Source organism: Canis lupus, chromosome 38, assembly GCF_003254725.2.
Source record: "Canis lupus dingo isolate Sandy chromosome 38, ASM325472v2, whole genome shotgun sequence".
NCBI lineage: Eukaryota > Metazoa > Chordata > Mammalia > Carnivora > Canidae > Canis > Canis lupus.
The window spans coordinates 20,927,272-20,951,024 of NC_064280.1; the positions used below are offsets into that span (position 1 = coordinate 20,927,272).

A 23,753-nucleotide genomic window follows, 5' to 3' on the forward strand; every position below is an offset into this window, starting at 1 on the left:
AGAGGAACATAAAAGTGGGTTAACCCAGGAGGGCAAGAAGCCGCCGGGGTCGGATGCTCCGCTCAGGCCCTGACATGGATCCCAAAGGCAGGGGTGCAGGGAGGACCGTGTGGCATCGGGGCGAGGGGAAGGCAGGGCGGAGGCCCCCCTAAGGGAGACCCCGGCGACTTCCTGAGAGTTCACTTGCCCACAGCTCCTGGCACATTCCAGCCTCGCATTCGTCACCCCCGGGCCCCAGATCTGCATCACTGCAGGGGTTGGGGAGGTCCCTGAAAGCTGCTCTGACCCCCAGTGGCGGCTCTGTCTTCATCCTGCTCTCTCCATGACTTCTGCTCCGGGTTCTCTGGGGGCCAGCTCCCCCCCACCCCCCCCAGCGAGATCGTACTCTGCTCCGCGGCTGCCTCCGGGGCCTGCCCAGCCCTGTCTGCGCGCACCAAGGGGCGCCCTGGCTTCCCTTCTGCGCGGGGACCCCACAGGTGGCCGATCCTATCAATGTCCCCCCGCAGCCCCTCGCCTCCTCGGTGCCTGGCTTTGTGCCCTGCTCCCGGGGGGCTTGGCGTGTCCCCCACGCTGGCCAGAAGGGAAGAACCCCAGGAAGCCCTGGCCACAAGCTGCCTCCGGGTCTCCAGCCTGGCGTCTCCTCCAGCCCACACCCGAAGGACAGAGACAAGGCGACAACCCGGGGCCTCCGTGGCCTTGGGGCCAAGAGGGACGTTGGCCGGGCTGCTCTCAGGGTGCGCGGCTTTCCAGGTCTGGGCCCATCATCAGCCAAACCCATCACTCCCCGGCCAGCGGATCCCCCCACCCGGGTCAGAAGCAATGGACCGGTGCACAGGGAGGATGGCTCTCTGCTCATCTCTGCATAAGGGGCAAAGGTCAGGCAGGGCGGGGCAGGACCCAGGGGTCCCAGGGACCAGTCGGCAGCGGGGAGGGGGTGCTCGGCGGGGAGAAGAGGCCCTACTCAAAGGAGAGCAGGTCTGGGTGGGGGCCCTCATTGTCAAGGCTGGAGGTCCGTGCCCGAGGAGCACCGGCCCCCGGGGGCTCGGCCAGGTGGAGGGGGCTCAGGCTGAGTTTGAGGCCGTTCCTCTCGAGGAGCCCTGGGGAGGAGGCCCTCCTGCACTCGGTCGTCTTCAGCCTGGGCTCGTCCTGGCTGTCCTGGTGGATGAGGTCGGGCACCGACAGCGAAACCTCTCCGTTGGGCAGGGCCTCGCCCCCACCCGCCGTTTCCACGGGGGCCTCCGGCGGGGCGGCGGGCAGCGTGTCCCGGGGCTGCCCAGGAGCCAGCTCGGTCCCATACTCCAGACCGCTCAGGACGGGCTGCGACGAGATGAGCATGTCCTGCGTGGTCTTCAGGGCCCGTGGGGTTCGCTTCCTGGCGGTGGGAGGCGGAGGATCCAGCCGAGGGAATGCGTCCTGCTGGGTGCACCTGTGGGGTCGAGGACCAGGGGCAGGTACGCTTTAGGGATGGCGACACCCCAGCCGCCGCACGACGGCTCCCCACCGGCCAGCGCTTTCCTTTCCTCCTTGGTTTGGGGTGTGGGTTGTGACAGCTGGAGCATCGCTGGCTTTGGCCTGGCACCCCCACCCCCACCCCGCTAGGGGTGACAGCAGCAAAGTGCTGCCGCTGGGCCCCCTGGGGGCTGCATCACATCAGAAGCTCTGCAGGGGGCCCTGAGGAGGACCCTGCCGGCCCAGGGCACAGGTAGGTGTTTAAAACAAGGCAGGCTTCTCCCTCCCCTGCCCCCCCACGGCCCCCCGGACCCCCACCTTCCTCCACTACCACCCACAGTGCAGAGGCCCGGGGGTGTGGCTGGGTGTTGTTGGAATCCACCCGGGGGAGCTTCGGGCAATGCCTGGGTTCAAATCCAGCTCTGCCCAGTAGGAACCTCGTCACCCGAAGCTCCCCACGTCACCCCTTCCAAAGCTGGTTCTGTGCAAACGAGAAACCACCCGATGGCCCCAGGGGTCAGGTGGGCGAGCCGGGGGGCCGCGGGGACAGGGGTGGCAGCTGGCGACCAGCCCCGGTGCGTCCCCGAGCTCCCCGAGCACGCCCGCCGCGCTCACCTGTTCTCGTCCCCCGCAGCCCCGCCGGCCAGCTGGGCCCCCGCCGTCCTGTTGATCTCCATGGCGCCCGCCCCGTCCAGGCCCGAGGGCTCCTTCCTCCGCAGGAAGTCGTTAACTCTGGCTCCCCACGGCTCTGCCCAGGTTCCTGAGGTGCTGGCTGCCGCCCACCCGGGGCCCCGGCCCGCCGGGCTCCACAGGCCCCTGGGTGGCCGCCAGCCTGGACGGGTGGGGGAAGGAGCAGCCGGGCTGCAGCCTGGGAGCGTGGGCCGCGTTCAGGTTCTCGAACATGCCGTGGTCCACTGCAAGCAGAGGGGAAGGCGACGCGGTGAGCCAGGCAAGTCCCTCTGCGTCCGCCCCTCACACACCGCCACCCCCGCCCCACCCCGGTCACTGTCCCAGGCCTTGGACGAGCATCCAGAAAGCAGCAGGGACACTCCTGACCCATCCAATCCGGTTTCCCCACCCGGATGGGCGGTGGGACCGGGAGTTCGGGTTCTGTGCCCTCCCCCCCCGGAACAGGTGGCCAGCTCTAGCCATAAACCCTGTTCTCCCTCTACACCTGTCTCCTTGACTCAGGGCTTGACCCGTTCACCTGGGGTCACCACACCCCGAGGACAGAACGGTGAAGGAGTGACCCACCACGTGTGTGCACTGCCGTGACCACCACTGAGCTGTCCCCAGCCCTGGGACAGAAGCTGGGGAAGGGGGACAAGACGAGTATGAGGCTGGGGCTGGACGCTCCCCACTGGAGGCCACTTGGGGCGCACGTCTTCTCTGCAGGAGGAGGGGCTGCTGCGGCTGAGAGCTGCTAATCAGGGGCTCGGGGCCCGCTCACACCGAATCCGTGTGAACTGGGTGCCAAGGGAGCAGGAGGCACCTGAAATCGCCGTGGTGACACCCTAGGAGATGGGCCACGGGAGGAATCCTATTTACCCACGAGGAAGGTGGGGCTCAGAGTAAGAAGTGCCTGCCCGGCCTGGGGTCACGGGCCGATTACAGGTGGGCTGAACGAGAACTCCGGTCCTCACCCCTTCCACTACTGGGATGTCTGCCCGGGATCGCGGAGCGGCTGCGTGAACGCGCCTCCCCGACGGCCCTTGTCTTGGGATCTTCCATGTGAAAGGCTAAAGGGGCCGCAGGTAGACCCGCTGGGTTGTCTACACTGGCAGGGCGAAGGCCGTGTCGCATTCACCTTTGTATCTCTCACAGCTAGCCTGGGGCTGGTATACAGTAGGTGCTCATGAAACTTCCTGACTTGACCCTCCAGACCCCATCTGGCAGATGGAGGATGGTGGAGGCCGAGACCACAGCTCCAAGGTCCCTAACTGGAACTACTGGAGTGGAGGGCTCGACGCCGCACCGTCCACACACCAGCACGGGGGGCAGGGGGGGGTACCCTCCACCACCTGGAACCTGGAGGTCAGGCTCAGTCCCGGAAGCAGCCAGCTCCACGCTGGGGCCTTGGGAGCATGCGTGAGGTGTCTGTCCCTACCAACCATCCCCGCTAGTCCGTCAGTCTGGGGGAAGGAGAGGTCACGCTTGTCACCACCTGTTCTCTGTCCACAGCCCACACCTCCGGGTGCCTGGTCACGCTGAGCCTTCCCAAGGGGGAGGGAGGTTGGGGGGCTGCTGCTGCTTCCACTGGGCTTTGCACAGAGTAGCAGTCTCCGCCCTGCACTGCCGAGCCCCGGGCCCGGTGGTGGTGGTGGGGGGGGGGGGCATTTCCCTTTGCTGTGGTTTCCACAGATCCCTTCTGCATCAACTAGCTAGAGAGGCAGGAAGCTGTGGGGAGAGTGGCTGCACCACCCAACGCAGGGCTGCGGGTCTGGGGCACACACGGGGAACGCGCCTCGGCCGGGGGGCCGTGCTAGGGGCCTGGGGCACAGGTGCAGCCACACCAGGCTAGTGGGAGTTCCAGCCCGGCCCACAGCGGGGTGCCCGGGGCTCCTCACTTTCCTAAGAGCCCGCTTCTGCATACCCGCCCCATCTACATCCCGTATCCCTTCCGGTTGCTCTTTGATCATAAATATCTGTGAACCTGCAGAGAGGCCCTCGGAAACGAAAGCATTTAAAATCTTTTTTCCCCCCAGACTGGCAATTATTTGGGCCACCATGAAACGAGGGCAAATGTTCAAAAGGAGGTTCACTGGGGGGAGGGCGGGTCCCGCACCGCTTCCTGGCTCAGATACTTCCACAGGGGTCTCCTTATTGGTTGAAGGTGGATCTGCAGCGCAGACGTGCTCGATCCGGAGGGTGTAAGCACCAAAAACACCTAAGTGACTGGTAAATTGTGAGCTCCTCTTATTTTGAAGACGTATTCTAATAAACAGAAGTAACGTCTGCATTACACACCATGGTAGATCCCCCGGGGTCCTGCGCTCTGCCCTTCAGAACGTACAGGCTGAAGTCTCACGTAATTTATTTATTATTATTTTTTGTCTCACGTAATTTATTTATTATTATTTTTTAAGTCTCATGTAATTTATTTATTTATTATTTTTTTAGTCTCACGTAATTTATTATTTTTTCAGTCTCACGTAATTTATTATTTTTTTAGTCTCACGTAATTTATTATTATTTTTTGTCTCACGTTATTTATTTATTATTTTTTTTAGTCTCACGTAATTTATTATTTTTTGTCTCACGTAATTTATTTATTTATTATTATTTTTTTTAGTCTCACGTAATTTATTATTATTTTTTGTCTTACGTAATTTATTTATTTACTTATTATTATTTTTTTTAGTCTCACATAATTTAAAGCTAGCCCGGCCTAGGCTCCCATTACAAGTCCCTAAGTCTTCTGGGCAAACACACCTCGTCTCGATAATAAAAGGGTGAGCTCCTAGGGGGGATGCAGCATCTCCTGGAGATTTTTACTTTCTGCAGTGCTCAGCACAGGGCCGGCACGAGAGGCGGCTTTCAATACGTTGGCTGGGCTGAACTGGGTTTTTCATAGAAATGCTTAAAAGCAGTCAAGCTTTGACCACGTTAGGGGCAGACGGTGTAGAGAAAGGGTCCCCAAGCCTTTTTCCATTTACAAAAGCCCCTCAAAGCCCCGTCTCCCGAGGTCAGTCGGGAGCAGCTTGCTCGTCTCTCTCCGCCTCCTCACCTGAAGCAGGTGCCCCGGGCCCCTTCCCGGCTCATGGTACTCACGGCCCCCGCACTCTGCCCCTTGCACTAGAGAAGTGGTGGTTCAGAACACGGTGGCGATGATGGGAGGAAAAGCGATGACATCCCCACCGGGTGGCCCGCCCAGCAGCACCCCCGACATGCACACATCCAAGCAGAGCAAAGCATCTGTGCCGTTCAGTCATCCGTAAGAAAGACGGTCTCTTACCTGTCCGAGAAAGGGGCTCGGAAAGCAGGTGGAAAACAAACGAGAGAGAGAGAGAGACATTTTATGTAGTGACCGACCACTTGGGGAGTGTCACCTCCTGCCTGGGCCACCAGCAACAACGACATGCAAGACGGAAGCCCGGTTCCCAAGAATAGAACCAACCCCGGACAACCAGGTTCCCATGAACTTTTCAATAACTAGACCCAAAGAGTCATGCTTTTAAAAAACTCAACAAGCAGGCGCCGACACAGCTTCCCAGGTGTCCCCCCAATATCTTGAGGCCCCGCTAGAGGAAATCTGAATGGCTGGCAGTGGGAAGAATTCAATGACCCCTGGCAGGGGGGAAATTCAAAATCTTCCCAAACCCGCGTGCATCGCTCATTACTATCTTGTCTCGGTTAAGCACAAAAATCACCAGGTTTTAGAGCAGGAAGACGTCCCCCCATTCCAACTAGGTTAACAAAATAGGAAACCATGGCGGCGGGGGGTGGGGGGGTGGCCTAACTGCGCAGGTTGCCAACGGCAGGGCGGGGGCTCTCCAACCCCCAGGACCCCACAGTCTTTCTCTGCACCACAAGGGCTGAATCGAGTCCCAGTACCATCAACGTCGCCAACGTCCATGGTGTCAGTTACATTCCAGCTCATTCTAAGCTTCCAAACCAGGCTCAGGGGGAGGCCCACAAGGGGATGAGGTTCTCCATACTGTGGATCTCGAACTCCAACCGGCTGGGCTCTCACACTGCAGCTGGTCACTCACGCACCCACGGGCTGGAAGAGGCGGGCCGGGCCACCTCTTCCCACGCAGCACAAGCACACACGCATTGAGATCCCAGGTGCCCTAGGTACCCAGTGTGTACATGTTGCGATGTTCTAGAGCGGGGCCTCGCTCCAGAGTGGCACGGTCACCTTTCACCTTTGCTCCGCAGCCCTCCTAGGGTGCTAGGGCGTCACAGGACAGAAGCCAAGCAGAGACAAGAGGCAGTCTTGCCGCTCTGGCATTCAGTCTCCCCAGCAAACGGCTTCTAAGGAGCAAAATGGTGCGGGGTGAGCCCCCCATTTGCGTGTTTTAGTCATTTGCTAAAAAATAGCACTGACCATTTAAAACATTATCAGGTCCCTACTCTTAGGAAGAACTCACTGAAGTCATTTAGGCACAAAGGGACATGACGCCTGCAACTTACCTTTGAATGGCTCAGAAAACGACGTATGGGGCCGACGGAGGGAAACGCTAAAGCAAACGGGGTAAGATGTTAACGAGAGGAAAGCCGGGATGCAGAACGCAGGGGTGTTCTCTGTATGAATTTTAGCGCTGCGACTTTTTGTGACTTTGCAACGACTTCCAAAGAAAATGTGAAAATCACACCCCAAGCTTTTTAAAAACAGAAAGAACAAAACCATCTGATGATGGCAGAGGGTAGGCGGATGAAGGTGAAGCAACGCAAGACGTTTATTCCGGGAGGACAGGGGTCCCCAGAGTGGGGGTGGGGGAATGACGGCAAGGACACAAAAATGACAGCAAAAGATCAACGGGGCGGGGTCAGCGGGTTACATCGCAGTCACGCCTCGGCCACATGCTCCCTCCCCCCTGGGTATTCCAATGAGGAAAATGACAAGTCGGAAAAAAAAAAAATCTTTACAAAGTTTAAGAGACTCCATCCGTCTTTGCAAAAGGGATGGCCTGGCCAGCGAGTGGAATCCCGTGACCTTGTGATGTCAGCTGTGCTCAGAATGTTCGTCTGGACAACCCAAACCAACCTCTTGGGAGCCGATGTGCGATCTCCACACCCTACAGTAGTCAGAACATGGAGAACTTCTCACTCCTCAGCATTTCTGGACCTCGAATCTCCTCCTCAGCCCTGAGTGCTTTTCCTGACATTATGTCCTCACGTGCCACCAGCTTGCCAGGTAAACACTGGTGCCACTAGGGCCACAAAAGTGTGGGGTTTTTTTGGAAGGCTTTTAATTGTGTACTCTACGAGATCACGTTGCAGGACTATGATTTAGTGAGAAAGTCAAATTACACATGGGGAGAAAATAATTTTTCAAAATGCTGCGTTCATGGTAAGTAGTTCCTGGTGCATTATGCACTTCTGGCAAGGGAAGGACGGGGGGAAAACATTTGCTATCAAGTCCCCCCCCGCCCCGCCTCCACTCTAGACTTTCGGGTGCCGTCTATGTAGAGCAGGTGCTAGTTTAGCCCTGTTTTGGCAAGCCGGAGGAGAGGCAGCTCACGAATCCCTCAGCGGGATCCTAAGGGGCAGGGTCCCTGGGGAGCAAGCACAGCGTGGAATCAATGCGGATGCTCCTAGGACTTGCTATTCAAGGTGTGGGCATCCCCTGGGAGCCCGTTAAAATGCAGGATCTCGGGCTGCCCCTGACCCGCACCCCCTCGGACCTGTCCAACCAGAACCTACGTGTGTAACAACACTGCCAGCTGGTTTCTGGAGAAGTGTGCACATTAGAGCTTGAGGCGGCCGCTCTGTGGAGGAGCCGGCTCTCCTGAACACGCATGTGCCTGCACAGGGGACCCTCACACAGTCATTTGCCAAGCTCGGCGCTGGCACCGCCCCGGGGTCTGAAGCAAGCTGGCTTTCTGTCAAGCGTTAGCAGTCATCGGGGTGTTGCACGCAGCTAGGGTCCCCTGTACGCTCCCTGGCTCTGGGTGGGAGACGTTTCAATGGGAGAAACTAGCCCCTCGTCCCCCAAGGGGCCACAGAACGTAGCTGCGTGGTCCACGACTAGACTCCCTCCCGTGGACCCCATAGGCTGGAATGCAGGCAGACAGACAGACACACACACACAGAGCGAGCGGCAGGAAAGTCAAGGGAAGGATGGGCCTGGCAGAAAGGGGTCATGTGGTCCGCCTCTGAAAGTCTCCCTTGGAGAGAATCCCCCCCAGACCGCTGGGCGAATGCCCCCCTGGAACTCCCCGGCTCACCATCCAGAATAGTTCTGCTTATCTGGGTGCAAAAGAGGCTCTGTTCTTCGGCTTTGCACGGTCACAAAGTCCCAAGGTAGAGCCTGTAGGTATGCTGGCGGGGATGGGGGGGGAGGCTAAGAAGAGGACCCCCAACCGTGCTCGGCTCACCGGAGCGTTTCTTCCATAACCCAGACATCGCAAAGAGCGCACCACCCCCCGAGGCGTCCAACGCGGCTCAGGCCCCGCCAGCCCGGTACCACGGCAGCGTGCTCCGGCACGGGGTGCAGAACACGCTCTCCTCTCCAGGTGAGGCCTCCTCTGCACTGGGGGCGGGGGGGCACGTGGGAGAAGCTGGGGGGCCAGGGGCTGCCCCACGCTCACACCCAACCCTTTCCTCCACAGACTGCATTTTGGGGGACTCCCAGAAGGGAGAGCAGCTGAGGCGGAACTGCACCATCTACCGGCCCTGGTTCTCCCCTTACAGCTACTTCGTCTGCACGGACCAGGAGAGCCACCTGGAGGCCTATAGCTTCGCAGAGGTGCAGCGGGACGAGGGCAGGGGCGACAGCTGCAGCCCCGAGGACCTGGCTGAGAGCATCTGCTCGTCCTCTTCCTCCCCAGAGAACACCTGCCCCCGAGAGGTCAGCCCCAAATCCAGGCACAGCCTGGACCCCGCCGACCACATCACGTCCCAGGACATCCTCACGGCCTCCAAGTGGCACCCGGCCCAGCAGAGTGGCTACAAGTGCGTGGCCTGCTGCCGCATGTACCCCACTCTGCACTCCCTCAAGAGCCACATAAAGGGGGGCTTCAGGGAGGGCTTCAGCTGCAAGGTGTACTACTGCAAGCTCAAAACCCTCTGGGGCAAGGAGCATAAGGCCCGGCTGGGGGACAGGCTGTCCTCGGGCAGCTGCCAGGCTCTCAAGTAGCCCCGCAGGGGGCTGGGGCGGCTGCCTTGTCGCGGACCCCTCAGGGAAACGGGGTGGAGCCTTCTCCAGAGAGACATCAATAAACCAAAGTTAGTCACAGCTGCTGTCAAGTCTGAGGTCACCCAAGTCCCCGCGGTCCCTGCCCGGTCCCCGGGGTCCCATCCCCTGCCCCTTTGGCTGGCAGTTGTTGAGCAACCCCAGGCCCAGCCGCCCGGCCCTCCCCTGCCCCTCTCCCTGCTCCATGGGGGGGGGGGCTTCCAAAGTGGGGGCGCCCAGCTCAGCGGCGTCAGCATCCCCCACCCGTTTGTTAGCAACGGAATCTCAGACCTCAGAGTCGCCGCGTTGGGAGCTCTGGGGGCAGCCCCGCAGTCTGTGCTCTGACCGGCCTTCCCGGGGGTCCCAGGCAGCTCAAGGGGGGACACCACACCCCGAGGGAGAGCTGGCAAAGGGGAAGGGAGTGAGTGTTCCCCGGGCGGCACCTCTGCGCAGCGGGAAAGCTCCTTGGGGGTTAGATCTCCCGAGGGGAGGGCGGGCAGGACCACCGGCCCCTGCGGAAGGGGGGCCCACGGCCACGGCCAGGCCCGTCCCCACCACGCGCACCACAACCCCTCCCCTGGAAGGGGTACACAGGCCCAAACGCAACCCACCTGCTCCGGCCCAGGGGCACCTTTACCTGGCCGTGTTGTCCTGTCGAAATAGGCAGGTAAACGCATGCAAGCACTGCTTCCCATTACCTAGTAAGGCTCCGGCAGGCAGCCCGACATTCACCCCACTTCTGAGAAGCCTCACTACCCAGCCCACCCAGAAGCACAGGTGAGCATCAGGGATGCTGTCTTACCCATTATGTGGTTAAAAAAAAAAAAAAAGCTGAATGCTTAATGGTCTATTTTATATTTTTAGTCTAGTGTCCCCCCCAACCCTGTGGGCCCTCTCACGCAGTGGGGCATCTCCTATCGGGAGCCCTGGCACCAACCCTCCGCCCGCTGGCTGGCCAGCAGGTTGGGGTGGAGGATCTCCCTGTCGTCCCGCCAGGGGTCCCATAGTAAAGTCCTCTGCTTTCTGGTTTAGCAGAGCTGCTTCTGCTTATCCCTGTCCGGCTAAAATATCATTTGTGGTTCTTTTGGGAGAGGCTGGGCTCAAATCCCAGGATACCCCAGGCTGTGAGAATATTCCCCACCCGTTCTCCCCCTACCCTCTCCTACCCTCTCCCGACCCAGCCAGGGTCTCAGAGTGTCCTGGAACGGTGGGCTCCAGGGTCCCGGCCTGTCTGTGCTGGGGTGGGTGGCCTCTCTAGGCAGCCCTGACGTCACTCCTGGGACCCCCCAGGGGAGGGAGCACAGGAGTCCTCGCTCTGACTTTCCGTCTCCCCAAATGGAAAAGCCACCAAAGCCCTTGAAGACCTCCGGTTACATGCGTCACTTTGCATGTGTATCGAGGGAGTACAAGGAGGGGCTCCCGTGGGGGCCTCAGGGCCTTCCCTTGGCCTGTGGGAGAATCAGGAGAGGAACTGGCTCCTGCCCGGCCTCCCCCCGTCTGCCCAGTCCACAGTCCCTCCCCCAGGGCGTCCATATCACAGGCTCAGAGCCCATTAAAAAAAAAAAAAAAAAAAAAAAGACGACAGAAAGCCATCCGAGAGCCAGGACTGAGCGTAGGGGCCACAGCAGGTGCAGGAGTTTAGCGTGAGGACAGGTGCTCTCTGCCTTTCACACCTTTGACAGCATCATTGAGACCCCCCAGGAACTCGGTCAGGGCAGAGTTCGGACTAGAGTTCCAGCGCACAGAAAACGCACCACCTGCAAGTGCAGGGACCACATGGGTCCCCCGGCCTCCGCCCCAGCCCCCAGCCCCGCATCAATTGGGAGGTGAGCTCTCTGGTGCCCTGAGCCACGGCCAGGCGCTCTGCTGGGTTCTCATAAAACGCAACCTCACTTAGTCCTCGTGAGAGCTTCATGGGAGAGCTTCATGTGCATCTTACAGGTGAGAAGATGAGGCTTGGTCCCATCACTCGGTGAGAAAAAGGCTCAGGGTTGACTGGACCCTCCCACCCTCCTGCACACCTGGCTGGGCCCGACCCAGTAAGCGCCAGGCCCAACAAACCCTCTGCCTTCAAAAGGGCTCAAAGTTTGGGCCGAAGTAACCCGGTTTCCGTGAGGTCGGCTTTCCGGGGTCCTGGGGCTTCTGTTTCTCGGACGCCCTTCCCTCGCCAGCATGCCTCCTCCCCTCCTTCCCCGCGATCCCCTCCCCACCCCCCTCACCCCCCCGACAGGAAAGCCAAGAGCCCGCCAGCCAGGGCTCTTCTGCAGAGCTGCACCGTGATGCTTGCGGGCAGGGGTGGGGAGGAAGATGGGCGTTTCTGGAATGGGCCCGTTCGGAAGCCGACCTATTGCATGTATTTCAGATATTTAGTCAAGGGATCAGGGAAATTTTTACCATCTAGACGATTTTGGTCGTATCTGAAAACATCTACGACGTTGCACTTTTCCGAGCACCACAAACTTGCTCATCGGCCAGAGGTGTCTGCAGTCGGGAAAGACCCGGGGTAGGGAGAGTCCAGAACGGTGGGCACAAGCTCCGTACTTGAGAGCTGCGGCACTACTGACATTTGGGGCTGGAAGTTTCTCCGTTGTGGGGTGGGGGCGGATGCTGTCCTGTGCATCGTGGGATGGCTTAGCCACATCCCTGGCTCCTACCCGCTAATATCAAAAGCATCCTTCCCCTGGTTGGGACAAACCAAGAATGTCTCCAGACACTGTCAAGTGTCCCCTGGGGAAGCAAAACCATGTCTGGGGGCAGGACCACGGGATCGCCTGATTGGCAAGGCTGCTCTAGGCACTGGCAGGTGGAGGCGCCGCCTTCCTCCCCTCTGTTTCCTCAACACCCCACCTCCACCCCCGAGAACTGTGCGTCGCAGAGCTGATGGCCGCTGGCTGGGGAAGCGGGGCGGAGGTGAGGGCAAGTCAGGGAGCAGGTGGGATAGAAGAAGCAAGAAGAGACCATGGAAAAGCTTTTAGAAATAAGAAAGGTTTATTTAGCAAAAGCCACTAGACTAGTGACAACATCCAGGGAGTAAGTGCACTTAACATGAACAGAATCTTTTCCCAGAGAGTTGAACCAACAGAGTTAATGACACAACAGTTGTAGAAGTAGAAGGCTCAGGGTCGGCGGGGTGGGAGGAGGCGGTGGGCAGAGGGGAAATTAAAGGAACACAAGTCCCGAACAGGAGCCGCCGGGAGAGGGGAAGCCAGGCGGGGGCTTTACAGAAGCACGGAGAGAAGCAGGGATACAAGGAGTATCGTTTTCATCCCAGTGTGCAGTCCGTCTGTCCTCGCTGGCCCTGCACCTGGGGGGCCTCACGGGCCCGGGAGTCCGCCGGCCCCCCGGGGCAGGCTGAGGCTGAGGTGGGCGCCCCCCTGGTGTCCACTTGTCCTCCGCACAGGGCAGAGCAGCAGGATGAAAAAGAGGAAGCAGGAGTTGAGTGAGCAGAGCGAGAAGCAAGGAGGGAGGAGGAGAGGGTGACGTCGCTGGGAAATCAGGTCTGCGATGTTCTCTTTCCTGACCAGTGGCCGCTGACCCGTCAAGGCCCCCAGATCCATCCTGTCTCCCTTCTCCACACCCCGGCGTGCGATGCTTTGGGTCCCGCTGGGGACGATGCCGACACGCAAACCAGTGGTCTGGGGAAGGCCCCCTCTGGGGGGGGAGGCCGGGGCTGAGGCAGGTGGAGACCCCCATGGAGCATCCGAGGGCAAAGGTCCCGAATCAGTGGTCCACACAACTCGCCTCTTCAAATTCTTTAAGCCCTCTCCTAAGCCCCCCTTCTTCTCCCGCTTTGCAAGCTTCTCTAGACCCTTCAGAAACCATCCCCCACCCGCACCCCAAGCCCTCTCCCGCCACATTCCACAGACCCACCTGCTGGCCGCTGGCTCCACCCTCCACTCCCGCCTACACGCAGGGGCTTCCAGAAGCCAGACCCTCCGCTCCCCTGAACGATCCACATTCTACGGCTCTGAGAGGCCGCACCCAGGGGAGGGTCTGGGAAGCTGGCTAGGCTCGGCCCCACCAGATCCCCGACACCCCCCTTCATCGGTGGCTCTCACCTTCCTGGTTCCTCCTCGGGCATCTGGCCCTACTTCCCTCCAGTGGTTAACGAGAGGACACAGCAAAAGAAACCACCCCCCCTCCAACTAAATACACGTTAGGAAAAGAACACAACTCTGCTGTCGTTCAGACGCCCCGAAGATTCACATTCTCTTCTCTGTCTCCACATCCTCTCCTCGCAGACCCACGCGCACGTACACACCTTCCCTCCCTCACACGGGCAAACAAGCATATACGTACACATGCACACACACACGGGCACACCGCATCCTCTTCCTGCCGGGACCCTGGCGCGCCGAGGACGGCTGCCGTAAAGCTATGTATTTCCTTGCATTTGGACTTTCTAGTCTCGAAGAAGTCCAGCTGCTTAAGAAAAGGGTTACGCTTCCATTTACACGGATCATAAAGCAAAGTCAGGGCTGGAGACCGCTGTGGTTTGGGTAACCCCATCCTTACCCACTAACCCTCCAAGAACACTGCCGTCTGTCTGGGTCCGTAGCTTGTCCTCCCGGGCAAAAGACTCACTTCCCGAACACGGGACCCCAGCCGTGGCTCAGCTCTCTCTCGAGGCGATCTTTCAATCCGCTAACAGCCGCTCGTGGCCTAACTGTGGCAAAAAGGAGCTTGGGCTCCCTGCCACAGTCAGCCCGCGGTACCGGGGGGGGGGGGACGCCCCCAGACAAGGCCTGGGTGGTCAGAGACGAGAGAATTGCACGTGGCACTTTTCACAAGGTGTGCTCGAGGCACGTACCCAGAGACGGGTCACGGGGGGACACGACTGTGGACCCTGACCGAAGTGGCAGTGATTCTGAAGAGTGGAAACAGTCTCAGCTACCAGCCTATGTTTGATGTTTTGTTTGTTTTTTTGCAGTAAAAACTGACCACTGCTGCCCAGGGGGAGGGGACGGGTTGACGGCTCTCCCAGCACAGGCCTGAACGACCTTCAGCTCCCCGTCCCCCTCCGAAGCAACCCTTAACATCCACCTGGAGAAACGTCCAGATTCAATTCCTCCAAAAGCTTACCCGACGTGACACATCCCAACTCCACGCTCCCGCCGAAAGCACCATCCCGTCTCTTCCCACCCAGAGCATCCAGCCTCTATCACCACCATGGCCTAGAGAAGGAACTCCTTTCGTAAGGTCAAGGGAGGGTTAGGCAACCCGTAGCATCGTCGATATCCAGACACCCAGGACCTGAGAAGGTTCCTGATGACTTCCCTTCACCGGCAGACCCGGAGATGGGGCGGGAGGGGGTTACCGGGCATCCCAGGAGGTGCAGGGCAGAGGAGCCTGAGGAAGCAGCCCGCGGGCAGCAGGTCCTTGGCAGCCTGGTGGTCCTCAGGAGGGACCCTCTCGCCGAGCCAGGGGCCCTGGAAGGCCTGCCCTCCCCCCGAAGTCACAAGCAAGAGGGAGGGGTCCATTCACCTCCGGGAGTCCCAGTTCTCCCCCACTGGACCCCCACAGCCAAATCCTAATCCTTTCCTGAAGCCGCAGGCCCTCCGGGGCCCCAGGCTGGAGCCCACATGGCTCGTCCTCCCGGGTCCTCACTGCCCTCCGCCGCACGGCATCCTCGGCAGTGTGCCCAGCTGCACCCCAGATGCACCCCTGCGGCAGCCCGGCTGCACCCTGGCTGCACCCCGTGGCACCCCGACTGCACCCTGGCTGCACCCGGCTGCACTCCGCAGCACCCTACACGGCGATCTCGTCGTCCAGGCTGTCGCCCAGCTCCTGCCTCTGCAGGACGTTCAGCAGGCGCGGCAGCTCCTCCTGGGACCACGAGTCGCGCTCCTCGCTCTCGTCCGTGTTGGACTCGTACTCCGAGGCGATGCCCGACTCGCGGAACTTGAGGAGCTCCAGGCCCCCCAGCAGCGGTCCCGCGGGTGGCGGCAGGAAGCGGAAGCACTCCAGCTTCACCAGGCAGTCGCGCCTACCTAGGGGGCTGCCAGCGGGGTGGGCCAGCTCGCTCAGCCCGGCGCCCGGGGGCGGCGATGGCAGGTCCTCCGGCTGCGGGGTCGTGGGGTCGCAGAGCACCGGCAGGCCTCCGGAGCGGAAGGTGATCTCCAGCAGGCTGTCCTGGGAGCCCACTGGGGGCGGGGGGAGAGCAGGGCAGGCGGGTCAGCGAGGAGAGGGGGGCTGGGGATGGGAGGAGGGAGGGGAGGAAGGAGGAGGAGAGGGGGACTGGAGGGGAGGGGGAGAGGGGGAGGAGGGGGGAGGGAGGGAGGACAGAGGGGGAAGGGAGGAGGGAGTTTGGAGGGGGGAGGATGGTGAAAGGGAGGAGGGCAGAGGGTGCTGAGGGAGGAGGGGAGGAGGGGGAGAGGGAGGATGAAGGGAGGGAGGGGAGGAGGGAGGGGAAGGGGGAGGGAGAGGAGGGAGGAGGAGCAGGGAGGGTCAGGGAGAGAGGGGGGGAGGAGGGGGAGGAAGAGGGGAAGGGGAGGAGGACAGGGAGGAGGAGGGGACGCTTGCCTGCCTGGGGTAGGGCACGGGGGACACATCAAGGAGGACACACCGAGGGGGGAGAGCAGGGTCTCCATCCACAGAGACCCCTAGATGGGCTTCCAGCGTTGCCAAGTGCGGCAGCTGCTCCCAATCTGAGCCTCTGGGCTGCGTTAGCAAGAGCCCAGCCCTGGCCGGACCCCACTGATCGGACCCCACTGATCGGGACCCTCTCTGGGCTGGACTTGGGAATATTCATGTCTTAGAAAAGAGCCAGGGGACAGCCTGAGGGAACTACTGGTCTCGTAGGAAAAACATCCGTTTTGCAATCAGACCTGGGTTTGAATCTTGGCTCCACACCTGGCTGGTCCCGTAACCTCGAGCCAGCGACTTCACCTGCTTGGGAGTCTGTCTGGCGTGGAGGATGGGCACAGCAACCTCTCCTGCCACAGGGACCAGGTGAGGTCACGTCTACGAAGCTCTGTCCTGGTCTCTGGCACGGTAGGTGGCCAGTGGCTTTGCGCTGGTCCACAGCCGGCACACATTTAGAGCAAGCTTGCAGGCCACAGACCATCGAGAGGAAGGCATGCAGATACGCTGCCTTCTAGGGCCTTCCAGTCCAGCCCAGAGGCAGCCGGGCATCTCAGCGCTACCCGGCCAGGTCTTTTCTGCCTTCTCCGCTAAGTACACGACTGCTACCAGCATGTTCTATGCTACGGAGCTGCAAATACATAGTGCGGGGAGAGTAAACTCCGGGACGGTGTGAGGTCTCCCACGGAGCTCCCAGACAGCGTGGGGCACAGCAGGTGCTCGGTATACTTCAACTGGGAAAGCCCTCGAAGGAAGAAATGGACTGCCTTGGGATGTGGAGTGTCTGAGCCCCTTTGGAGAGGAGCCTGGATGAACATGTGGCAGCGACGCCCAGGGACATTCAAGGTCAAGTGTGGACGCTAGAAGGAGCCAAAATCCTCTCTGACTCTGCCATTTCCTAATTCCACGAAGCGGATGGACGGGACAAACAGAGCAGCCTTTGTTTCTGGCTACGATACCAGGGCAGGTCCGGGGCCTCCTACGCTACCACCAAAGGCTTCAGGGAAAGGAACAGGTGTTTTCCAGAGTCCCCAGGGAGGGCGGCGAGGCTGGGCTGGGGCGGGGCCCTCACTTACTGGCGTTCTGTCCTGACAGCTTCAGCTCCAGCTCCTGTACCTGCTTCACCAGCAGAGAGATGTGCTGGAGCATGTCCTTGTTCTGCAGCAGGAGCTGGTGCACGCGAGCCTGGGCCTCCAGCCGCGCCGCAGCTTCAGCAGCCAGCTGGTCCTTCAGCAAGTGAACCTGCAGGGAGGAGGACAGAGGAGACAGGACAGAGGAGAGAGGGACAGGGTGCAAACAGGAGTCACTGGGGGATGCCCGGGACCAGAGACACCTTCCGTGTTCAATTCAAGACAAAAGAGCCCTTCTGGGGCGAAAGGGGCACCTGGGCTTGGAATTGGGGAGAAGCTGGCCCCAAGAAGCTGGGTCACTGGCCCTGGGGGTCTCTCTGTGTGTCCCGGGTGAGGGCTGGGGTGTGTCACTCACCTACGGTGGAGCAGCAGGGCAGGGGCACACCCAGCATGCTGGGGGCCCCGGGGGGAGGGGGTCTGTTCTTGGTGCAAATATCGGGTACAGAGAGAAAACATGGGGGGAGATGGGGCGTGATTCTATCAGGAACCCAGCCTGAAGAAACGGAGTCACAGGGCACCGACCGTGTTCACGCATATGCGATTCTGGCGCTAAGTGGTGGGTACAGGGGTCTCTGTCGAGGGTTTTAGGGTTTTAGGAAGTCCTTGAAAAAAGAGAGCTAATGAATTTGGCCTGGACCAAGGCAGCTTGTGGGAAAGAGGGTTTCCTTGGACCAAAAATCCGGTGTGGACAAAGAGGCAGGGTGACTGGGGCGAGTCGGGGAGAGGCAGGAGGGGAGGGAGGAAGGAAAGGGCTCGGAGCAGCAGCTAGCTGACTCTTTGCTCAGACAAATGCTCTGGATTTCCGAGGAGCAGTTTGCTCCCAAGACACGCACGCTTTATCGGGGAGTAAGAGCCCGTAGCGGCCCCGTCCTCTGGCCGAGGGACCTGCCAAACCCAGCGTCCGCCCCTTCCAGCCGCCAGAGCTTGGAGAATCTTGCTCTCGGATGCAGCAGCTGCTTCCCTCCTGGCAGATTTGAGGACCTGACCTTGCAGTTGGCTCTGCTTCTAAGTGGGAGCCACTAATGAGATTAGTTGCCACTTTCCATTAGTGGCTCCTAAGGTCGGGCCCGTCTTGCCCCCAGGGGAGGATGCCGAGGGAATCTCAAGTAAATCTGTCCTCTGTAAGGTGCTGCTAAGGATACAGCGGACATTCCGGTTTAGAAATCAGCCTCATTTGCTGCCTCCTATCAACTAAGGAAAGATCTAGACAGCGATGAGAAGAGGGAAAGAAGCAACAATAATATTTTGACCTGGCTATCAGATGGTGGGTGGCTTGAAAGACTTTATCTTCTTTGGAAACTGAGGCACGGAGGCATTTCACCTGAGAGCACTCCCAACCCCCTCAAATCCTGCTGCTTCTGAGAAACAGGACAATTGGCATGGGAAGGCCCCCCCCTGCCCCCCCAGAGGGCCAACCTTAACCTTCCATCTGGGAGTAATGCAGCTTATTCCAATCAAGACTGTCTTTGAAAGGAATCTACCGAGCAAACAGAATTGTTAATTACCCATTTTCTGTTTTCTTTGGGAATGAAACAGAAACATGAGGCAGAAATTTGGAACACAATTTTCAATGCACGTAAACAGAAAAAGAGAAAATTCTACATGGAGCTAAGTGGCATCTGCGGAGGGCTCCCTGCACGCACACCGAGGACTCGGGTACTTGCACCTGGCCCGTGGACATCCCGAGACAACAGGCCATCTGAGAGCCCTAGACCAGGAGCTGGAACGTTCTGGTCTCCCGGTGGTTCCCTCCGCACCTGTAGGTAATTCAGCTCCACCTGGACCTCACTTTCTCCACCTCTCACCTGCCCAGGGGCTCAGGCCGTGGATGATTCCAGCACTAGAGGCCACTCGCCAAAGGCTCACTGAGAAAATCCCTAGATTCCCATCCCGACATCAGAGAGTTAGGAGTGGGGGCCCCTCCTGCAGAAGCCGGGGAGGGGAATAGGGGGAGCTGCTTCAGCAGGTAATCAGGTTCCCATGGCAGAGGGCTGGCAACGCCGCAAAGCCGGCCCTTGGGCCCCATGCTTCCTTCCACCTCGCACTAGGTGCCACGAGAAAACATTCCCGAGTCAGGGGGCCGAACCTGAACCGGGCCTGGCTGAGACGAGACGGCCCCGGGCTTCTTTCAATTTTGAGGCCACAGTCCCTGGGTTTTGCACATGTAGGTCTGGCCTCGGAAGCATGGAAATGAGGCAGCGTTATTTTGGGGCCTGCCTGTGCACCCTGCTGCGGCTCCGAGGGCTCGCTTCCTGGGCGATAACACGGGAGGAGATTCCACCCGCCTGCCTACCACGTGGGCCAGTTACTGGTATTCCACAGGCTTCTCTTCCAATAATTAAACATCTTTTTTGCAAAAGCAGGGCCGTATTAATCCCTGAAGAGGCGCGAGGCAGCTTCTCCCTTCCCGAGAGCTATGGGGTCTTGGGCGACGACCACCCCGCCCTGCATTCCTGCTGCAGCTCTGCAACCCTGCACCCCCCGGCTTGGACCCCTCCCCCCTGCCCAGCCCACCCAGCCCACTGCCCACTCGCTCTCCAGCCTACTTGCCTGGACTCCAGCTCCTCCGTGAGAAGTGGGGGCAGGGCCAGGCTGAGGTCAGGGAGCAGGCACATGGAAATGGCGTGGAGAGAACCAGAGCAATTTGCCCCCCCCCCCCCCCCGCCAGCCCCCCACCGGACACACAAGCGGAGGCAGGCGGCGCTGTCTCGGCATGCAGGAGGCCGGGGCTGGGCAGCGCACCCCGGGAAAGCCTCGGGGACAAAAGGTAGGTCTGGGCCTGGACGTGGGGTGCGGGAGTGTGGTCAGTGCTGTGTCTCTAACTACAGGACCCGTGATGGCGAAGCAAGAGGAACCCACCACTGGTTTCCGAATAAGCACAAGTGGCAGGGGGTAGGGGAGGAGTCTCGAAACAGCAGCAGCGCGGTGCCCAGACCCGTTCTGGAGCGCTGTGGGCCGAGCTCATGGCCATGCAGGTGCCGGCGACAGCCCAGCTCGGGTTCAAGGCTTGGCTGGGTGGCCAGTCACACCCTTGAACTTCTGGCCCAATGGAAAACGGGAAGCTAGCGCAGCCAGGCAAGCCTCATGCTGGGTCGGGGAAGTAGGTCAGAAGGGCCCGGGTAGTCACTGTTTCCATGCTGACGGCTAAGCTAGAAATGTTAGAAATGTTGGTTCAGCATCACCCTTGCCCCTGGGCCCCTAAGGCCAGGGCAGGCTCCTCTAGGCCAGCTCTGAGCCAATTTAGGGAGAGGCTGGGAGAGATCCGAGCAGGAGACCCAAGCCCGGTCCCAGGATAACAGCAGAACTGGAATAGCCTATGACAGTACATGGGGGTGTGTGTGGACCCCCAAGAGTGCACCTGTTGGCAAGCCACTCTGTATCCTTTGCTCTACCCGGAAGGGCCTGGATGCTCCCAGAGGAAAGGAAAACGTGTTCCTACCTCAAGGGCTGAGCTCATCGTTATCGCTCACTGGAATTCTGGGGACTGTTGGCAGTTTAACGAAGAAGAGAGAAACCCTGCAGTTTGGCGGCAAGAGAGTTTGACACGAAGAGTAAAAGCTGACCTGATGCAGGACACTGAGATCAGTCCCACCACGTGCGAGATCCGCTCCATCGTAGATGCACGAAAGGTGTCAACAAGACCTATTAAGCCACCTCTGTCGCCTGTACGGTTGCTTTTACCCAAAGACACGAATACTAATAAGAAGCCCTTGGATCAAGGGCTACAGAGAGAATGGGGGAAAAGAGAAAGTTGTCACAGGAGAAGGGCTTAGGGCCGAGCGTGCTGGAGGACACAGGCGCTGAAAGCCTCGGCTACCACACGTCTGCTGCGTTCCCAGGCAGCAGACACAGATGCAAACGGAGGGTCTGCCCAGAGCCTGCCCCTGGGCACGGCAGACAGTGAGACAGGCGCATGTTCGAGAAGCGATCTCGGACCTTCGGGGTCCTGTCCGCCTGAAGACTGCGAAGCACCTGACCCTACCCGTCGTCTCGCCAGGACTGACGCGCTGCGCTGGCCTTCCAGTCGCATCACGGCCCGAACGAGAGTCAACCGGGCACCACCGACCGCATCCACAGATCGTGAGTCAGAGGTGAAGGGCTCCCAGCCCGTGCAAGTGGCTGGAACCGAGAGGGGCTCACGAAGGGACCCGCAAGCATCCTGCTCTTCCCTTCCCCGAGATCCACTCTCTCCCAGGAGAGAGACGGTCGAGACTGGGCATTGCCGTCCCACTGCGACAGATGCCGGATTCTGCACCAAAGAACCCCTTAGGGTTTCAGGCTGCCGGTGGTAAAGCCATGATAAGTCGCAGGCCTCGTGGCTTTGCAGACCGAACGCTTCCACGGACCATCACAACAATCTCCCGGCGGAGATGATAGGTGTGCACACAGCTTCTCTTGCGTGTTTAGCAGTGACTTCAAATTCAAATGACTCCCTGATGATATCCATCATGAATATGCATCAAGCCCTTTCTTAGATAAATAATAATTACTTGGCAATTGATATGCTGGAAGAGAGAAAAGTATTACGGTTGGAGAATGGATTTGTATGCAGGGGGAAACTTTGGGAAATGATGGGAGTCGTGGAACGGCCCTGAGCGGGAGCACTAGGGCTTTGTACTCCTGTCAGCCGCACGCCAGGGAGGAGGGGACTCTGGGGACTGTCATGTCGCCATTAAGGAGACGAGATGAGTTCTGTTATTTGACAAAGAGCCATGATCTCCCCCCCCCCCCCCATGAAGCCATTAATGCCATTCCTTCTTTTTGCTGCTGTTCTGGAGACACTTGCAAACGCTTCTAGCGTCAGCACGTGGCCTTTTGTTTTATGGTCACAATTTTTTTTAAAAGGGCCCTATCCTTGAGGAGCTGTACCCCACCCATGCTACACTCTCTAACCCGGCTGCAAAAGGCCTCTGCGAGCCTGGCCCCTCAGGCCTGGTCCATGTGAGACAGCGTTAGATAGTCTTCTCCAGAACTAAGTCACAGCAGATCCTGCTCCAGTCAGGCCACTGGTGCCTTCCTTCTCAAGGTGTACATGTGGGAAAGGGCAGCTCTATCAGGGTGACCCCTCCACCCAAGGGTCGTGAGAAGAGTAAGCAGGAGAGACAACGGGGATTAATAAGTGCTCCCCAGAGAAGTCGGCTCCCTGACATTCTAGAATGCAAAAGGCCCTAGAGGTCAGCCTGGTCACACAGATGGAGAATGCCAGTACACGGAGCTGCCTTTCTAGATGGCTCACCAACCCCCCAGCCCCGGAGGCCCCACCCTCGGCCTCAGAACTCAGCCTATGAATGGACGAGCGGTCCTGTCCTCGCTGTTCCCTGATCGCCCACCGTGGAGGTGAAGCTCAGACTCACAAGTCCCAAGGATGATGTGGACCGTGATGCCCTCCGTGGAAAGCAAGCAGAAGGAGCCCCTGCCAGAAGCAGCGAGGGGAACCAGCTCACCCCTCCTCTACAAGGCAGCGGCCTGATAAGCCGTTGGTGCTCAAACAACACTTTCCTCCTGAGATCAAAGTCAAACCTCACGTAGCTCAAATACGGCACCCGAGGTCCTGTCCATTAGATCCCGTTACAGCGAATCCCAAGGCCAGGATGCTAGCAAATCCTGCCTGGAATAAGCAGAGGCCTGATGCAGCTCTGGGAACTTGGATGCACAGGGTGGTCTTTGCAAGGGTGTTTGGCACAAATTTGTACCTTAAGCTCTTTTAAGACTGGTTTCACAAGGTCACACCTGTCCTGACTCCAGGCATCCCTTCCCACCCCAAACACCAGGCAAAGGAGGCAGGGAAGGGGAGGGTGGAGTTGTGTGCATCTTGTTCCTCGGTGACTTCAAGTCCTTATCCAACAACATCCAGCCAAGCCAGCCAAGCCCAACTCAGAGCGGGGGATACACGGGAAACCAAAACGTTTCCTCCCAGGTCAACGGCATCCCCTCTATCCCCCTCTTCTCCCACAAGCAATGATCCAACAGCGTGAGCGATCCCTTCCGGCTCCCTAAGTTCTAAACCTGCCCCTTGCCCCTCGCTAGGGAAGGCGCGTCAAGCCCATGAGAGTGGAGCCTGAGAGGTAGGGAGGAGGCGGAGGAGAACCTGGGCCACAGCCACTTGCGTCTGCTGCTGCTGCTGCTGGAGGAGCTGCTGGAGGAGCTGCATCTGGTGGTGCGTGGACAGCGGCGTCCCTGGGCCCAAGCCCGGGGGCTTCGAGGAGCAAGAAGGAAGGAGCATCCTGGGCGAGGCTGCCAGCATGGGCTCCTGGGGGTGGGGAGAAACCTGGAGGAGAGAGAAGACAGGCGTGACCCCGGGCAGTGGCTGCTGTTTGACAGATGCCACGAACACGGGCGGGGTGAGTGAAATGCCCACTTGTAACCACGGGTTAGAAATGCTGCGTCCCTACAGGACCCTGGGCCAGGGTCACTCATCGGGAAACCCTGCTTGGACCCTCAGTAGCCGCCCCAGCATGATGGAGGCAGGCAGTGGCACCTGCCTCTCAGGCTACATCCAACGACAACACACCTGGACGCAGAGGGAGCTTGGCCACCTGCCTGCCGCCCCATTACGAGACCAGGAAGAGGCCAGCCTCCATCCTCACTCTGCTGCAACCCTGGGGCCCCTCCTCCAGGGCCTGTGGGGCTTCTCAGGGCTGCCCACTGGACCACGGGGCTGTGGGTGGGGGCCACTCCAGCCGGCCCTCCTCGCAGGGACAGCCGCCAGTCTGGACAGACCCTCTCTAGAGGCTGAACATGGTTTCTGTGCT

General features: G+C 59.6%; 2 protein-coding genes across 2 annotated transcripts in view; one reads left to right on the forward strand and one right to left on the reverse strand.

Moving 5' to 3' along the window:
• Nucleotides 1-841: 841 nt before the first annotated feature.
• LOC112643047 (nitric oxide synthase 1 adaptor protein) overlaps nt 842-23,753 on the reverse strand; it is a 275,681-nt gene continuing 252,769 nt past the window's right edge. The window contains 6 exon segments of the mRNA XM_049106837.1: nt 842-1,426; nt 2,065-2,189; nt 2,191-2,363; nt 15,037-15,432; nt 16,948-17,113; nt 23,090-23,269. Of these exon segments, the coding sequence (XP_048962794.1) occupies nt 958-1,426; nt 2,065-2,189; nt 2,191-2,363; nt 15,037-15,432; nt 16,948-17,113; nt 23,090-23,269 (1,509 nt within the window). The 3' untranslated portion in view covers nt 842-957.
• Nucleotides 7,120-9,352, forward strand: SPATA46 (spermatogenesis associated 46). Its single transcript, XM_025420875.3, has 3 exons — nt 7,120-7,309; nt 8,517-8,630; nt 8,727-9,352. The coding sequence occupies exons 1-3, from the start codon at nt 7,207-7,209 to the stop codon at nt 9,251-9,253; spliced, it is 744 nt and encodes a 247-aa protein (XP_025276660.1). The 5' UTR covers nt 7,120-7,206; the 3' UTR covers nt 9,254-9,352.

Coding starts and splice junctions, on each gene's coding strand:
- SPATA46 (XM_025420875.3), top strand. CDS start 7,207: ATGGAGAACTTCTCACTCCTCAGCATTTCTGGACCTCGAATCTCCTCC. Junction 7,310..8,516: donor ACGTGCCACCAGCTTGCCAG/GTAAACACTGGT, acceptor TCCATAACCCAG/ACATCGCAAAGAGCGCACCA. Junction 8,631..8,726: donor GAACACGCTCTCCTCTCCAG/GTGAGGCCTCCT, acceptor TTTCCTCCACAG/ACTGCATTTTGGGGGACTCC.